Source organism: Aptenodytes patagonicus, chromosome 10 (genome assembly GCF_965638725.1).
Source record: "Aptenodytes patagonicus chromosome 10, bAptPat1.pri.cur, whole genome shotgun sequence".
NCBI classification, from domain to species: Eukaryota; Metazoa; Chordata; class Aves; order Sphenisciformes; family Spheniscidae; genus Aptenodytes; species Aptenodytes patagonicus.
This window is the reverse complement of record NC_134958.1, coordinates 15,337,219-15,354,350: the sequence shown is the minus strand read 5'-3', so window position 1 is coordinate 15,354,350 and position 17,132 is coordinate 15,337,219. Positions and strand designations below refer to the sequence as shown.

The window sequence follows — 17,132 nt, the reverse complement described above, 5'->3', positions numbered from 1 at the left end:
GGTCCCGCCGGAACCCCGCGGCGGAACCCCGCGGCGGAAATGCCCGGCGCCACGGCAACGCGGGGAGGCGGGGCTTTCGGCTCCGCGCACGTTTATTGGCCGTTCCCGCCCCGCCCCGCCCCGCCCCGCCCCGCCCGGCGGTCACAGGGCCAGGCCGCGCTCCTCGAAGAGCCGCTGCAGCGCGGCCTCCAGCGGCGGGCTCGTCCCGCGCAGGCCGGCCACCACCCGCGCCGCCCACCGGAAGTACTCCTGCACGCGCTGCGACGACCACCCTGCGGGGACAGGCGCGGCGCGCGTTACGTCCGGCCGCGGGGGGCGCCGCTGCCCCGAGAGCCCCCCCCGGGCCCGCCTGGACCCGGCCGGCCGGGCTGCGGGGGGCGGCCCCGGGGCAGGACGCGGGCCGCGTCCCGGCGCTGCCCGCAGAGCTGCGGCCCCGCCGGCGCCGACCGAGCCCCCGCCGGCTGGAAGCCGCTCCGGTCCCCGAGCCCCGCCCGGACTCCGCCGAGCGGGTCCGGGCACCCGCCGGGCGCCGGGGCTCGGGGGTCCTGCTCCTCCGGCGCAGGCGGCCCCTCCCCTCCCGCTCCCCCGCCCGGAGCCGCCCCCTCTGGCAGGGCGACCCCCGCCGCCGCCCCCCGCAGCCGGGCCGGGCTCGGCGCAACTTGGGTCGGGACCGAGGGCTCGTCCGTCCCTCAGCGTCGCGCAGGGAGCGGGGACCAGCCCAGCGCTCGCGGGCAGAGGAGCGGCCCCCCCCCCCCGCCCTGCCCGGGGGGCGGCGGCTCCCGGGAGCGGAGGGGGCCCTCGCCGCGGCGCCGGTGCCGCCGGCGGGGCCCGGTATGTGCTCTACCTTCCGGGGTGCAGCGGTTCAGGTCTCGCAGGTTGTGCAGCTTGTCGGCCAGCTTGACCAGCTTGGCCCGGGGGCTGCTGCCGGGCGCGCGCTCGACCTGCAGGCGCTTGCGCTCCATCTTGGGCAGCGTCTTGTCATCCGTCACCTCCTCCACCACGCGCCTGACCTCCTCCCCGAACCGCTCCTCGATCTCCGAGAAGGTGGTGTCCGTGTCCTCCACCGTGTCGTGCAGGAGGGCGGCCTGGGAGGAGGAGGGGACAGTCGAGGGGTCCGGGGACAGGCCCCTGCCGCAGCGGGGAGCGGGCGGGGGGGGCGCAGGGCGTTACCTGCAGCACGACGATGTCCGTCACGCCAGCCTCGTGGGCCAAGATCCTGGCTACCCCTGCGACGCAGAGCAGGGACGTGGGAAGGGGGCGCGGGGAGGAGGGAGCAGGCGGCTCCCTGGGGGCGACAGGTGGGCAGTGAGGGATCCCCTGGGAGCCGCCTTGGGCGGGCGGTGCCCAGGGCAGGGGGGACCCCGCGGGCGCGTCCTGTGGGGTGAAGGCCTTGGGCTGGGGGAGGCAGAAAGGTCCCGGGGGGCTGGTACCCGCGGAGTACCCAGGCCGGGCGGGTGGGGGGTTGTGGGGACAGGGGTCCCTGGGCCGGGCAGGGCAGCAGCTCCTGTGGGCGCCATCCACGGCAGGGCAACAGCGTGGGGGGAGCCCCCACAGCCAAACACGGGGCTGGGGCGGGAGGCCCGGCGGGCGGTGCTGTCTCCTGGGGGGGGGGGGGGTGCAGCGCTCCGGGGCCTCTGCCCTCAGTCGAGCAGCAGGGACATGGAAGGGGAGAGGGGGCCTGGCTCTCTCCAAGGAGGGGTTCCGGGGGCTCCTTCCCGGGGGCGGGCGGCGCTGCGGGGCAAGAAGGGTCCCGGGCGTCCCCCGGGAGCGTGACACGGGTGCCGGGGCTCTCCCAGGGCGGACGAGCGGAGCGGCGGGGGCGGGCGTGCCGGCGGGGCTCCACACCGATGGGGTGGTTGATGAAGGGGGTGCCCTCGGGGTCCTTCCGCCGCTGCTCCTTGTGCTTCCCGGCCGCGAAGTCCGCCGCCTCCAGCAGCAGCGCCGCCTCGGAGCCCATGGCCGGCGCGGCGGAAGCAGCGCGGGCGGAGGCGGGTCCCCTCCAGCTGTTTATTGCGCGCCGGGCCCCGGCCCGCCCCAGCCCCGCGGCAGCCGGTACAGCAGCGTGCCGTCGGGGGCGCGCACCTCGCGGCCGGCGTCCGGAGCCGGTCCCGCTGCGGCGCTCAGCGCCCTCTCGTCCTGCCGCAGGCGGCGGCGCGGCGGGGGGCAGCTCCGGCCCCGCAGCACCCGCCGCACCACGTCGGGGCTGACGCCGAAGCCCTGGGCCAGGCGCTCCGGCGGCCACTCCTCGGGCAGCTCCTGCCGCAGGAACCTGCGGGCACGGGCACGGTCACCGGGGCACGGCCCTTCCCAGCCCGGCCCCGCCCGGCCCAGCCCCGGCGCTCACCGCATCTGCTCCATCGCCTGCCAGGTCAGGGTGCGCTCGGGGGCGCCGCGCCCCCCGCCCAGCTCCCGCCGCAGCCGCTGCAGTCGCGCCGCCGCCCGCCGCCGCCGCGCCCTGTGGGGGAAGAGACATGAGCGCCCCGGCCCGGCCGCGGCCCCGGGCCCGACCCGGCCGCCCCCCACCTCTCGGCCTCCTCCAGTGCCGGGTCCGGCGGCTCCGGGTCCCCGGACCACGCCGCCGCCGCCCGCCGCGGGGTCGCAGCGAGAAGCGCGGCCGCCCGCAGCCCGCGCTGCAGCAGCGCCGCCATGGCCGGGAACCAGGCGGGGCCGGCGGGGGGGCGGACCCGTGCCGCGGGGATCCCCGGCACGGCCGCCTCGGGGGGCCCGGCCCCGGGCAGGTGGTCGGGGGACGAGGGGCCGGGAGCGACCACGGCGGGCAGGGAGCGGGGCAGGCAGGGAGGGGGGCAGCCTCTCGGGGACGCGGCTGCTGCCGAGGGGGGTGCAGGCAGGGGTGCAAGCGCCAGCCTGCGGCCTGGCAGAGGTAAAGCTGCCTGCGGCAGGGCGTCCCTGCTGCCCGGGGTGTGCAGCGGGACCCGTGCTGGGGCCCAGACTCCGGTCAGGGGACACCGACAACCGGCCCCGGGCCTGGCCGGGGCAGCACTCCCCGTCCAGCAGCCGTGGTTCTTCGGCGAGCACCCACAGGGAGGAAGGCCGAGCGCAGGTGTACCCTCTGCCACGTTACCTGTGCTTTTCACGCTGCGAGCGTGCGAGGCACTGGCATGGTGCGTGGCACGTGTGTGCTGCACGTGGACGGCGGAGGCGATGGGGAGTTCCCGGACTGCAGCAGGGCTGAAGGTGCCATCGCCTGTGGCCTTCCCCGTGCTGGCTGGGGACCCCGGGTGACAGCTGCCTGCACGGAAGGACAGCCTGCCAGCTTCACCTGGAAGAGCACGGGCAGGCATGGGGGGCAGGCAGACACCGGCAGCTCTGTGGGTCAGCAGCCCGCTGCTGCCCTCCACGATGGTGGTCAGCCCTGCGACGCCCTGGCAGACCCACCTCTGCCTATGCTCTTCCGTGCTCCTAAGGCTGCAAATGGCCAGAGCCGATAGCAGGGGAGCCAGGGAGGGCGGGCAGGGCTGGGTGAAGGTGTGGGTGGTGGGAGCAGGGGTGTAGCTCCGAGGGCAGGGCCTGGCAGGGCTGGCAGGAGGGGCCATGGGCAGCTGGGAGCAGCGTGGCAGGAGCGAGGCCTGGGGAGGGGCTGGGGGCAATGCTGCATCACCGAGCGTCTTCTCTGTACTTCCCACAGCTAACACGCCCCTTCAGCTGTCCCATCTGCTGTGCTTCTGACCCTACTATCAAGTTCATCTGGGCTTCTCATGCTCCCCCATCCCAGCACATCAACCCTTGGTCCTGGGAAACCACCCACTTTCTTCCTTGCCCCTGCAAATGGGATGCTACTGGCCTCGGGCAGAGACTTCCAGCAGTCACCAGTTCCCAGAGAAGAGCGCAGCGTCCCCTCCGCAGGGTCCGAGCGCCCCAGGGACTCTGAGCTCCATCCAGCCCACCCGCTCTTCCCACCCCAGGAACAAGCCCAGGAACATCCACAGCTCCCACCCGTCTGCCCATGGCTCCGGCTCACTGACTTGAGCCTCCATGATGCAGACACTCGGAGCCAAAGGAAGGTAATGCGTACTCACAGCCTTCAGCCTTGTTTCTGGTGCCAGGGAGCCGCTGGCCTCTCACCTGCAGCCCCTTGGGTTCGGTGCAGGGCTGGGTAACAGCTGCCGTCCCCGCTGCCTGGCCATGCAACCAGCCCCTGCCCTGCGCCCCGGGGCCCTGCCGCACCTTGTGCTGCTCACAGTAAGGGATGCTCAGGCCTCGAACCGAGAGGGTGCCTGCGGTGGCAGGATCCAAGCCCAGGCTGGCCGGCAGCTTAGCGTTGGCTCTGGGGTTGTGTATGAACCGCCGTCCTGAAGGCCGGACTGGACCTCCCAGGAGCGAAAGGGGGATGAGTGTCATTAAGCGGTGGGCCTCCTGGCCCCCAAGCGCCTCCCAGAGAAACTGCGGCTGGAAGGAAAGAAAGCAGCTGCAGCTAAGCTCCGGAGGCCTTGGCAAGAGACGGGAAGGAAAAGTCTTCTCTAGTCATCTACAGGCGCTTGCTAAAGCGTCACCCCGCACTTTCTCCCCCAGGCATGCCACAGTCGCCGTCCCAGATTCAAATCATCTAAGGGGTCACGGCAGCTGCCTGCCTGATCTGCCTGCAGCAGTGCCGAGACCCCCGTCCTCTGCCCATAACACCGGGCTGAGCTGGAGCAGGGTTTGTGGAAAGAAATGCCAGAGTGGACTGGGAAGACTCAGCGATGAAGGATCTGACCCACCCCCAGATAATCCTTTGCTGCTGAAAAAATTATCCAGATTTTAGGCGGAGTTTGGGTTTCAGGTTCTGTTCTGCTTTGTCTGGTAGAGGAAAAGGCAGCTACCATCAGTTCTTACAGATCAAATCCTATCTTAGACTTCTTTTCTTAAATTAAATGGACTATTTCCAATTTCTTGTAAGGTACTAGAAGACTCCTAGGTCCTGAATAATTCCTGCAACTCTGGTGCCTTGAGTTTGTCAGCATCCTTCTGAGGTGTGTCACCCTTCCAGCCAAGAGTAGGAGGCCTTTCTGGAAACAGATGGTGCCACTGGAAGAGGCAATGGCCTTTGCAAGGTTTTTCATTAATTGCAGGTCCAGAACCAGCCCTTCCCCGACACAGCAGGTGACAGCCACTGTCAGTGCTCCAGAACAGCCCTTGTAGCCTAATGGAGCCCACAGACAACAGACTGCAGGCTTCCTCCTCGTCTGGTTTTAGACCGGTATCCTGGTTTGGCAATTGGCGTGGCAGCCAAGACTCAGTTTGAGACAGCCACACAGATCTCCTTTAACTCTAGGTCCAAACCCCGGTTCCCCTGGTGCAATCCTCTGCGGAGCCCAGCTTTCTTCAGCTGCGCACCTCGAGACAGTCTGGGACACGGCAGCAGCAACGCTCAGGGTTTACACCGTAGCATGCTCTTGCAGAGCGAGGATGACTCTGAAGGGGGAGCCCCAGACCGAGGGCTGAGCCCTACGGGGTTTTAGGCACATGCACTAACTCATCACCTTCCCCGTGTGGGGAATGGTGCAATGTAGAAGGCAAGATGTTTAGGGAGAGGCATTGTTTGCAGTGCAGAATTCACCTACTTTTTTTTAGACACCCCTACGCTTCCCTTCAGTCCCTCTTTGCTGTGTGCACTCCTTTACCACACTCCTAGCACGTTAGTGCTCCTAGCCTACCAAGGAATTAATTTTATTCAGCTAGGAGAATCATACTACCGCCCTGAAGCAGCAGCTCACACTAAGCTGCGTGCTGGGGACGAGCAGTGTCCAAAAGGCAATATCGTTGTGGTCTGTTCTTTGGAATACCGGGGAGAGGGATCTTCTGGGGAAGGGTGCTCAGGGGCTCTATGCAGCCGATTGGCACGCCCCCAGCACGCCCGTTTGGAAAGGGACAAAGTCAGTATCTGTATGAAAACCCACGGACCCAGACACTACGTTGGATCTCATTTGACTGAGCCACACCAGAGGTGCTCAATGCCCGTGATTCATTCCTCACAATCCTCCCGCAAATGGCTGTCTCCTATGTCGGCCTTGCAGGATGGATCTGGGCAATCTTCAGTTACCTGGCTCTTGGAGATAACGGTGCAGGATCTCTGGGTGTCGGCTGGTCTATCGGTTGCGGGGAGCAGCTGGGAGAGCTGATCTATGATGCCCAGGCCTCGGATAAGGTTCTCACGCTGCAGAAGAGCATTTCTTCTTTTCTTCTCCTCATCTTCCACAATATCCTGGGGTTGCATAGAGTCGTACTGCATGCGCTGTACCTTAGGAAAGAAAGACCTGAATTACAGCAAAGTTGAAGCTGTAGTAATGCGCAAGAGAGACAAAGCCACAGACTGCTCTGAGCCGTAAGCAGAATTACAGACTTCGGGCTGGAGTGGGACGAAGATCCCGGTGGGAGCCACAACAGGGAAGGGACAACACTGGTGCTTGCAAGTACCTCCCAGCACAAGCTGTCAACTTTCCGGACTTCATGAAGGGGAGTCAAACCTCGTAGTTCTGTTCCTTGGGAGACACCCATGGCCCAGCACTGTTCCCAGAGCCACATTATTGCCTTTGAGAGCCCCATGGACAACCACTGACAAGAGTAAGGTACCTTTCTATCCCACATCCTGCTGCTTCTATAGGTGAGGCGGGTTGTAGGAGCTGTGGTTTTATTATGGATCTGGGATTTGTCCCCAGCTGACTCTCCATGCAGGTCTTCTTTCCTCTCCGTTTTCTTCTTCCTGGTAACAGCTTCCAACTGTTCTTTTTTCAGGCGAATTTCTTCCAGTTGCTGCCTGCCATAGAACAGTAGTCTTAGTCACTGGTTCAATAAGAGCCATAATAGCAAAAGGCTATTCTGAAGCCTTCAATCCGAGGCCATTTTACTGCAGTCAGAAGTTCTGTAGTGAATAGACCATAATAGAAGTGTGCCAAGAAATGGGCCAGGAGTGCTTTTAAAAGAGACTCTCACCACTGTAAGAAATGCCCTTGAATTAGGCTGTGCCTGCTAGGATGGAGGACACTTGCGACGTGGTGCCTCCAGAGTCCAAAAGTCAATGGAATATTGCATTTGCCTCTCAAGGGTAGATGTGAAAGGAAGTTGCTTTGCTATGGTGACATAGCACATGCAGACTCCTTCCCTTCCAGCTCTCACCAGCTTACTTACATCTGTTAAGCAGCAGAGTTGCTTAACAGATCCCTTAAGAAGGGATCAGAAGCAAGCAGTCTCTGTGCCACCCCTGTGAGGAGTGGGTTTTCCGCAGGAGCAGCGTACCTGGCACACTCCTCTCGTGCTTTGGATGACACCGTTTCCTGGAAGAGGGAGCCACTCTGATTGAAAAATGGCTCATACTTGTCTGTTCCACATGCCGGATAAATGCGCCGGTAACCACCCAGGTGCGAGTTCTCGTACTTCTCTGCTTCAGACAGCCAGGCAGCCTGGTTGCTCTCTAACTCCTCGCGTCTGCAAACAGGAGAAAGCACAGGCAGGGAGCTGCGTTAGGAGGCTCCAGGTGCTGTACTGGCTGAGGGCCAAGGGCCTAGCTAGCACTTTCCCCCATCTTTCCCCATTTGGGAGCCTGTTTCACATGGGTGCACTGCAGGGAACCAACGCAACCCGCACTACTTCATCCTCTGTGTGTAGAGTGCTGGTGAGGCGTTTCCAGACCTCTCCCCTGCCGCCCAGGCTCACGCCTTGCCCCTCAGCCTTTTCACCCAACCAACGCAGTTACAAGAGAAGTTCAGTTAAAATGTGCCTGTTCAAGGCATATCTGCCACCCTGCATGCTGCTGGGAGCTTTCCTCACTAGCGGGGAGCTTGGAGCAGCTGAGGCTGCAGGGGCAGGCAGAGTACAGGGCTAACACGCTCAGCGTCTCCAGCACGGAGTTATCTCAGGTCTCGTAATTGAAATGGGAGCTGGAAGGAGTTCCTGCCTTGCCCTGCATGGCAGGAAAAGCCCGGGCAGCAGGCTCATCTAATATGGCCTCATGAAAGGACATGCAGAGAAGGGGGGGGAAACCCTCAGCCCTGGGAAAGGAACCCTGCTCTGGAGAAAGGCCCCGTGCCCCAGGGTGCTCTTGGTCCCTGAAGCAGTGCTGCAGTCTGTCTGTGGTCCGTCCGTCCTGCGAGCGTCACTGCAAGCCCAGGGATGCTGGCACTGCCCGTCAGCACTGATGGACGTGACAAGCAGGCGGAGCTCGATGGGGATGACTCTGCACAGGGCCCAGAGCACCAGGCGTCTCAGATCTCCTAGCACCCAGAGGTGAGCCCTGGCTCTTCCTTGCAGGATGCAGATGGCTTGGGAGATCTCTTCTCAGAGGCCATATAGTGCCACGGCCTCTAGGAGCTTTAATTTGGAAACAGCCAGCCTTAGTTTTATCCTGCTCTGCTGTGCCCCATCTTTTCTCACTGGGGACCTGCGGCACTATGGGGAAGAGCAATACCTGGATGCACGGAGAGGCTGATGGGCCTGGAGGAGCCGTTCCTTTGCCCGCTGTTTGTCTTCCTCCAGCACCTTCCTTTTGTTACAGGCATGCACGTTTATCAGGTTGATGGTATCACAGAGAAGAGCATCCTTCACCTCACAGTCTAGGCGAGAGTCCGTGGTGAAGCTGGGGGAGTGGTTCACCTGCCAAAACAAGCAGCTAATCTAACCTGGCAACTCCCAGCTCCCAGAAAGCGCTGCCAGCAGCCAGCTCGCTGGCCCCGGTCTGCCCCACTGCACACTTTCCATTGATGTTCTTCCCTGTAACAGCGACAGAAAGCAGGAGGCTGCATGCAGTGGCTGGTTCTGTCCTTCTGCAGTGTAATGCCCATCCACACTGCAGGTCATTCAGATCCCACACCCCGCAGGACTACAGGTGTGGGGCAGCTATCATAAATTCAGGATGCTGTTACAGGTCAAGGAGTCCTAAGGTTCAGGAAACTCCCTGCTGTTAGAGGGATTGTACAGGGAACAGGCTCTTAGATCCCGCTTAGCCTACAGCAAGTTGCTTGGCTACTTGTCTTCATAGCCTGTTTAATTTTGTGAACAAGGTGGCCCTTTTTAATCAAACGAGTTCTGTTCATCCCACCACCCCTTGTTCTGGAGCCTTCCCCAGACAAGCCAGCTCTCGGCCATCTGCTGCTTCCAGAGTTGCTTCAGCACAGCAGGAGACTCCTTCCTCACCTCTAGCAGCCACGGCTTCAACCTTCTGTCTAGCAAAATATCAAACCCCAGTATCTCAAAGCAGGCACAGCCAGTAGTGTGGTTCGGAAAGCAACTTTGGTAATTGTGCTTCACAACAGGGTGAGCTGAAATAAGAGTCTTTATAATAATATCTTCGATATCTTCCCAGAGTTTTGTTGTGTTGTAGCTGTTATCTGTCATCCAGGCATTCAGGGTGGACAGTTTCCTGTGTGGAGGAAGGGAGATGGCAAGAGCTGACCTGTGATACCATGTTTGCCCCAAGAAAGATGGAAGTAAACCAGCGTCCCAAATGCAGCTTTCCTGCAGGATGTGCACAGGGCATTGCGGTACCTGGACAAGACAATACCTTTTACTGCCCATCGTGTCATCCTGGACGAAGTTTTCATTACGTTTGTTGATGGCATAATTAGTCAAATGCATGCAGATATCATCCTGAGAGAGGAACCACAAGAGACTTTCATTTACTCTTCACCACAGAGCATAAATAGAAACAGCCCCATTAGCACTAATCTAGTCACCAACTTCGCCCACTTCTGTCTCTATGGCAGTGACTTGCAGCAAGGAGTTATTCATGCTGATGATTCCCTCACTAGCCAGAAGTTAGAGCTCACAGAGCTCTACCCTCTCTGCACCTCTGTCCTTATCTCTGGGGGAGAGCACAGGAGTCAGCTCCACAAATGCCATTCCAGCCGTGGCCTCACTGATAAACAAGGGACTCCTCAGGACAGAAGCTGCAGCAAATTTCTGCAGATTCTTCCTCTTCCGTTGTTCACCCAAAGCAGACGACCGCTCCAAGACATGCACGTATCGGAGTGAGGGAGGGCATGTACATACGCAGCTCTGGGACAAGCGGGCAGATAGCCAGAAGGCTGGGGTATCTCCAGGCAGCCCGTGACCGTAGCACAGCAACCCAACACTACGGTCCATCTTCTGCTGGGATTTTACAGGTTACACACCCCTGCTTGGAGATGGGCACGGCCATACTCTGCACCTTGCTTTCCCAGTTCTCCTCCCTGTCTCTCCCAGGCTGTTCCAGTACCACCAGATAATCCCCAGGTCCCTCTTTTCCACCTGAAGCACAGGCAGACAAGGAATGGTGTGGACTTGAGAACACTCATAAAGGCAAGAAGCAGTAGGAGTGTTGCCCAGAAACGCCGTGGGGTCTCCGTCCTTGCAGGTTTTCAACACCTGACTGGGTGAAACCCCAGGAAATCGGATCTGAATTTATTGTTGACCCAGTTTTGAGCAGAAGGTTGGACTTGAGACCTTCCAAGCTTCCTTCCAAGCGACACAACTCCATGATTCTGTGATAATGCCAGTAAACAGCCCAAATGTGGGGCCTGGGAGTAGATCTACTTCAGACACTCCTGAAATACCTCCTGTGAGGAGGAGGAAGAGGTACAGAGGGAGGGGAGAACAGGAAAGAAGAAAGCTGGGTCCCATGAAACCCTCCAGTCCCTGTCTTTTCAAGGTCTGGAATGCCCCTAGGACAAATTAGGGACTAACACCTACAGATACTATGCGAGTTTTTTGGAAACTTCCCTTTTTTACCAGGTTTCTGCTGCTGGGATCGATGTACCTCATGGTGGCAAACCGGGCCAGACCCTCCTTGTGGACAAAAATCCTCAGTGGGTCACAAGATGTGACCAGCACATAGATACGCATGTCAAATTTAAAGCCATCAATAAGGAAAGGCTGCGAGAAAAAAGGCAGGAGCAAGCATGAGATAAAGAAACATTGCCAGGCGTGCTGCTGACTCCTTGAGGATGGCTGCTCTATCTGCACTGCTTGTGCCGCTCCTTGGCAGCTCAGCAGCGAGGAGAAAGGCAAGCTTTTGCCGTGCCTCTGCTGCACTGCAGCCACCCCGGTGCCCCTGGCAGATCCAGGAAGACGTAGGGCAAAGGACATAAGGAGGATGCGGGATGCTGGAAGAGCTAGGAGGTTGCAATCCTCCACCTGTATTTCGAGACTGTCCCCATTACCTTAGAGATATACTGCTGACAGATCATACGCTCTCCATGTTTGATCTCCTCTGGATTACGTGTTATGAAGATACCTCTCCCTTGGCAGCTGCTGTCTGGCTTGCAGATGAATGTTCTGTTTTTTCTCGTGCGTCTGTAGGCCTGGAAATCTCCATAGCTGTGCAAGGAAGGGGTGACTGTTACAAGCTGCAAAAAAACAGCCTCTGAACTCTCCCATAACTCACCCAGTTAGGTATTCAAACTATGGTGCGGCGGGCCAGTACAGACGAAACTTCTGCAGCAGAGGAATAGTACCCATATCCCTGATCTACATGAGTTACGAATTGGTCCTTGCGTGACCTGACAAAGCTCTCCTGGTTGCACCTTTTACTTGCACACATCTCCACCTCTACCGGGAGGTTCATAGGAAGTGGTCACCACTGTGCGTACAGCAGCCAGTAAGATTTTGGCTCTGCTGTCACAGAGAGAGCAGGAGAAAATAAACAAGACCTGGCTACAAAGGAGGAGGAGGTCACAAGTCTTTACATCTCCTTTTATGCCAGCTCATCAGCAAGCAGGCAGGAGGCCACGGCCAGAGCTTTCTAAGCGGGGTGCAGAGCCTCGCGAGCTGAGCGCGCCTATCACGTTACATGGCTGATCTTCAAGAGCAGCTCCAGTGGGAGTACGGTGCTTTGAAGAGTCAAGCCCATATGCCAATTAGTTATTTTGCTGTAGATGGAGAAGCACTGTCTCTCTAGTGGGCACCACGTTTAGGAAAAGAGAGAGGCAAACAGGACAAATCCCCAAAACCAGTGCCAAGAGCAATCCGATTCTGGGAAATGCAGCCTGGAAAGAAAAGTAAGAGAACTAAGTCCGTCTTCTCCAGAAATGGGAAGACTGGGAGGACATGTGGCAACAGCCTTCCTGTACATGACACACTACTAGCAAAACGCAGCAAACCACTGTTCTCCAAGGCCAGTGCAAACAGGAGAAGTACTAAGTGGTGATATTTCAGCAAAGATGCTTTAGGTCAAATATTAAGAAAATCATTTTAACCATGAGGAGAGCTCAGCTACAGAACAGGTGATGGGAGCCCTACTTCGAGGTCTTCAGGAAATGGTAAGAATAAAATCTGTCTAAGAATGGGTATCTTGTCTCCCTACAACCACCCAAACTTCGAGTGCTCTTTGGTCTCTTTCAGCTACGTTTCTATCATTGCTTGCCTGTATATGATCAGAGAAGCCAGGCCGTCTGCCCCAAAGCTTGAGTAATTCAGTGATGGTTTACATCTAACTGTGTAAGTATTAACATAGTGACCTGCACGCTCCCAATATCCTGCGATGCTGCCCTGCAGTTGCCTCTCCTGCTCACCCAGAGCTGCAGAGAGACCTTCCACCGAAACACAGATTTACACTTCCCACTCGCCCACTGCCCTTTGGCTTTCCGGGTGGGTCCCTCTCCCAAGATTTAGCCCTTTGGCACACAGTCTGCCCAGCAGCAAGGCAGACATCGCAGAGGATGCCATTCCACGGGCTAATTCAGTCTAATAGGAATTAAAGATGTGTAAAACTAGAAAAGTGTCTCAACACCCCGTTCAGTTCCCGGGAAGGTTACGAAGGCCCAGACCAAGACCTCAGAGAGCCCCCCCCATCCCAGCTCTGGCTGTCAAGCATACAGGCTCCCACTTCCTAATTTCATACCCCTGTTCTCAGCTGCATTAATGTGTATCACTCACTCAGCTGGCAGGCACCAAGTGCGGGGAAATATATTGTACTCCTTGGGGAAGAGCCTGAGCATGCGGTTAAGGTTGCGAGCCAACAAGTCCTTACGGCAGATCTCTATCATGCCTGGAAAATGGTTGATTTTCTGAAAGAGGTGCAGACAAAAACCAGAATCAACAAAGGAACAGCAGGGATCCTCCTCGGGACCCGAGGAAAGCCCACATGCAGAGAAACTGGCACGCAGAACAGGAAGCTGGGCCTGTGGTTGCCTTGAACCTCTGCTGAGGGACAAGATTATGCCACAACTGCTTTATCTGAACTTCACCAGTGTGATTTATCTGCTTGTTCCATCTCAGCCCTGAAGCTCTCCCTCCCTAAATATCACAGCTTCAGGAAGGGAGCCGCTTGTCATCAAGAACCATTTATTTCATGCTACATTAAAGGGGTTGGCGGCTTTCCAATTCACACTACTAACTGCCAAAGCGTTGCTGATGGCACCGTACCAGAGACACAACAGAAGTAAAGGCTTGTGAACCTGCGCCCTCTGGAACCGATGCAGAGAAGGGGGCACGGGTGCTAGTTTGGACACTTCTGTTTCATTCTGCAACACGTTGTTCCATTAACAGCCCCTGTCTCACCCTCCCTCCTGAGCTCTTCCTGCTTGGCAGCCTTTACATGGGGGTATTTACCTGAAACCGCTTCATTTCCATGACGCGCTCCAGAGAGACCGAGTAGTCCGTCCAATACACTGTCCACTCCTCGTTTTCTCCCGCTTCTTTCAGCCCGCAGCACTGTGCTGCCCGCCGCACTGTACCAAAGCAAGCAGATGACAAGGGGCCAGGCAGGGGATATAAGTACCAGGGACTGTTAAATCCCCAAAGTAACCAGGGACGGAGCGTGGAACAAACCTCTCCAGGCTGCAATTCCACTCTCAGAGATGCAAGGTATTGGTAGGACCCTTCAGGAGGTGTCAGAAACACAAGCTTTGCCTGGCTAAACTCACCCCAGCCTCTAGCTGCAGGTGTACTGGGAGCTATCAGCCCCCTAAGTCTGCATGCCTTGGGGTCCCAGAGCACCTCCTGAACTACAGCAGGCTTGAATCCGCCATGGGTCTGACACGACACAGGCAGAAACAAGTCTTCTGAAGATACGAGTTTCATCTTCAAAATCAAAAGCTATCTGGCAGCAGAACACACAAGCTCTGGAGCAGAAGGTTGCTGCTGGGATGGTTCGTGTTAGTGTCAGTTTTGAATTTGGCCGCTCATAGGGCCGGGGAGATGATGAAAGTCAGCGCACGCTAGGAACTGTTGCGAAACGGTTCTGGTTCCTGTGGTGCCCGCGCTGCTACACCACCTCCTGCTGCGGGTCCCCATCCACCTCCCGTCACCAAACTGCCTGAGCACGGCCCTAGGTGAAACACACAGCACCTGCCCCTCTGTATAAAAACTGTATCCTCGCACAGCTGACCAGGCTGTGACCTTCAACAATGCAAATGTGGTTGCCCTGCTAGAATAGTCATTAGCAAATTGGCTAATAATATCCATCAAAAGCTAGGAGTCTGTTCTTTTAAGACACGGCTTGTGGCAGCAAAGACGAGCAAGGCAGGAGAGGGGACCAGCTCCCTGGAGCACGTCACTGGAGATGCATGGCAAATGGAGAGGTTCCGGGTACCGATCCTGCCTGTTCCATCACTGGCTTTACGTTAAACAGTTGAGAGCTCTCACGTCATTTCCCCAAGCGCAGGTACCAGTCTTGCATTGTAACTGCCCCTAACTAGACCCTCACCAGTTTTAGCAGATGTATGGCAAATGCAGACATATGGGGAGGTGAGGGCTTGCACTGCTGTTGCACATTTCGTATCTCTTTAAACCAGGGGCACCTGGGTCCAAAGCATGAAAAACTCCGTATGTTTCACAGGGGCCCAAGTCGCTTGCAACCAATAAATACATAAACCAAAAGCGGCTGTGCAGTGGAAATTCGGTACCAGCGCTCCTCCCTGGCTGAGTGGGCACCCAAAGAGCTTGCCGTCGGTGGGCTGATCCAAAGGGACACCCTGCAGCATCTCAGACTTACCGCTCTCGTACTTGCAGCTGGTCAGATTGATGGAGGGAACACTGGAATTGAAAGAGACGACAGAACAGCCGCTCAGCGAGGAGCTGGGGCCCCGTCCCGTGCACAGGCGGGAGGGAGGGAGACAACTGCGCTCCTGCACACATGCACACAACTCGCACTCCACAGAGCTAATGGGCAAATCTGATCTGGAGCCAACAGGGGCTCAGCAAGCCCTGAGGCAACACGGCAGAGGGGTCCCAAACGCGGGTCCTTCCTTGGATGCGTCATGCTTGGGGTTGTTGGGACAACTTAAGGGAAAGAGCGTTTATTTTCCGATTCAGAAAGTCCCTGGAAAGCCTCACTGCGGCTGAGGACCAGAGGGGCCCGGCTGAGCATCGGCAGGGCTGGGCCCTCGCTCCCGCAGCTCCGAGCTCTGCCGCCGCGCCCCGGGAACGAACACGAGTCAGGCGGCGCCTACGGCAGGGAAGCGTTTATGGGGCAGGCAGGGCCCGGCCCCTGGGCCTGCGGCGGCGCCGCCCCACGCTAACGACAGGCAGGCAGGCAGACTCCCCGAGGTCCCGGCGGCCCGGGATAGCGCGGGCGCGGCCGGGCCCCGCCGGGGGGCTGCGGCCTCCTCCCGCCCACCGCACTCGCCTGCGCTTCCTCCGCCTCCTCCGCGGCTCGGGGCCGGGGGGGCCGCCAGGAGCAGCAGGCCGACCCGGGGGCGCCGCAGCGGCCGCCTCCCCGCCCGGGGCGGCTCCCGGGGCCGGCCCCCCGCCGCCGCCGCCGCCCGCCTCCATCGCGCCCGCTCCTGGGGGGGGGGGACACGGGGACCGTTCCCATGGCGACGAGCCGCACCCACCGGGCGGGGCACGCGGGAGGCGGGGCCACGGCGCCCCGACCCCACAGGCCATGGAGACCACGGCGCCGCCGGCCAGAGCGGCCGCGGGCGATCACGTGGCCAGCAGCCTCGCACCCCCTCCGCCGGGCCCGCCGCCGCGCAGCGCCCCCTGGCGGACGGCGCCGGTCCCGGTGCGGGGAGCGGGCCCGGCCCCGCTCAGTCCGCCAGCAGCCGCGCCAGGTCCTCGCCGAGGCGCAGCAGCTGCGGCTCCGGCAGGAGGTGCTCACGGATGGCGCGCAGGGCCTCGGCCTCGGTGATCTCCCGGAAGACCGCTGACGCCGGCAGCGGCAGGTACCCGGCCAGCTCGCAGAGCGCCACGTTGAAGGCCGCGCCCGCCTTGGCGCCGAAGCTGGGCCTGCGCGCCCACAGCAGCACCCGCAGCCCCCGCCCGCCGCCGGCACCGGCTCCCGCCGCCGCCGCCCCCCCCGGCGGGTCGCCCCGCGTGGCGAAGACGTTGTAGGCCAGGCCGGCGTCCGCCAGGTGCTCGGCCGCCCGGCAGACGTCCCGGGCCAGCGCCTCCAGGCCGTCGGGGCCGGCGGCGTAGAAGAGGAAGGCGGGGGCCGGGACGCCCCGCAGGAAGCTGAGGCCGCGCCGCGGGCAGAGGGGCTGGGCGGGCGCCGACTCCACCAGCAGCGGCCGGCCCAGGTAGAAGGCGTGCAGGTGGAGGTGGTTGACGGAGGCGCAGGCCCCCAGGCCGTTGAAGCCCACGCGGAAGCCCGGGTGGGCGCTGAGCAGCGCCGCCTCCAGCCCGCCGCGCAGCAGCGGGGCGGTGAGGGCCTGCGGCAGCCCCCGCGCCGGCTCCGGCAGCAGCAGGACGTGGCCCCGCTCCAGCGGGCTGACGTTGATCGCCACCAGGAGGTGGTCGGGGGCCGCGGGGCCGTCGTCCCCCCCCGCCCTGCGCAGGCGGAGCAGCACCTCGCCGGGGCGGATCCGGGTGAAGTTGAAGGCCCCGGGGTCGAAGGGCTGCCGGAGGCTGCGGACGGCCTGCGGCGGGCGGCGCTCGGTGCCGCGCTGGACGTTGAGCTGGGCCACCAGGCGCATGGGGCCGGGCAGGACGCGGGTGGGCAGCGGCCCCAGCCGGTACCGGAACAAGCCCCGCTCCATCCTGTCGCTCCAGCCCTTCAGCAGCGCCCGGTCGAAGCGGGACGGCGCGGAGCCCGGCTCGCCCCCCCAGCCGGCTCCCTGCAGGACGAAGTCCTCCTCCCCGTAGACGAAGTCCTCGGGGCTCGGGTCGCCCGGCTCCTCGCCCGCCGCCGCCATGCCGGGTGCCGGCCGGGGCCTGTCCGGGCGGGGCGGAGCGGAGCGCTCGCTTCAGGGCCCGGCGGGGCGGGCGCGGCCGCGGGGACGGAC

General features: G+C 60.9%; 3 protein-coding genes across 5 annotated transcripts; all 3 read right to left on the bottom strand.

Moving 5' to 3' along the window:
* Window positions 1-74: 74 nt before the first annotated feature.
* On the bottom strand, window positions 75-2,074 carry HDDC3 (HD domain containing 3). The gene is made up of 4 exons (XM_076348209.1): window positions 1,846-2,074; window positions 1,171-1,226; window positions 845-1,085; window positions 75-272 (listed from the first exon to the last, which is right to left on the bottom strand). Exons 1-4 carry the CDS (start codon window positions 1,955-1,957, stop codon window positions 142-144), a joined length of 540 nt encoding a protein of 179 aa, XP_076204324.1. The 5' UTR covers window positions 1,958-2,074; the 3' UTR covers window positions 75-141.
* A 127-nt stretch (window positions 2,075-2,201) lies between these two features.
* On the bottom strand, window positions 2,202-14,940 carry TTLL13 (tubulin tyrosine ligase like 13). 2 transcript variants are annotated; one of them, XM_076348203.1, is made up of 15 exons: window positions 14,903-14,940; window positions 13,519-13,637; window positions 12,844-12,974; window positions 11,130-11,286; window positions 10,699-10,842; window positions 9,494-9,579; window positions 9,127-9,352; window positions 8,402-8,586; window positions 7,234-7,422; window positions 6,571-6,754; window positions 6,041-6,238; window positions 4,038-4,407; window positions 3,083-3,280; window positions 2,345-2,455; window positions 2,202-2,269 (listed from the first exon to the last, which is right to left on the bottom strand). In XM_076348203.1, the coding sequence occupies exons 2-14, from the start codon at window positions 13,537-13,539 to the stop codon at window positions 2,370-2,372; spliced, it is 2,175 nt and encodes a 724-aa protein (XP_076204318.1). In that variant the 5' UTR covers window positions 13,540-13,637; window positions 14,903-14,940; the 3' UTR covers window positions 2,202-2,269; window positions 2,345-2,369. The 2 variants fall into 2 exon arrangements, with proteins under 2 accessions (XP_076204318.1, XP_076204316.1); XM_076348201.1 differs by lacking the exon at window positions 14,903-14,940 and having other exon boundaries at window positions 13,519-13,989.
* Window positions 14,924-17,076, bottom strand: GDPGP1 (GDP-D-glucose phosphorylase 1). 2 transcript variants are annotated; one of them, XM_076348208.1, is made up of 2 exons: window positions 16,010-17,076; window positions 14,924-14,943 (listed from the first exon to the last, which is right to left on the bottom strand). In XM_076348208.1, exons 1-2 carry the CDS (start codon window positions 17,040-17,042, stop codon window positions 14,924-14,926), a joined length of 1,053 nt encoding a protein of 350 aa, XP_076204323.1. In that variant the 5' UTR covers window positions 17,043-17,076. The 2 variants fall into 2 exon arrangements, with proteins under 2 accessions (XP_076204323.1, XP_076204322.1); XM_076348207.1 differs by lacking the exon at window positions 14,924-14,943 and having other exon boundaries at window positions 15,930-17,076.
* Window positions 17,077-17,132: the final 56 nt, after the last annotated feature.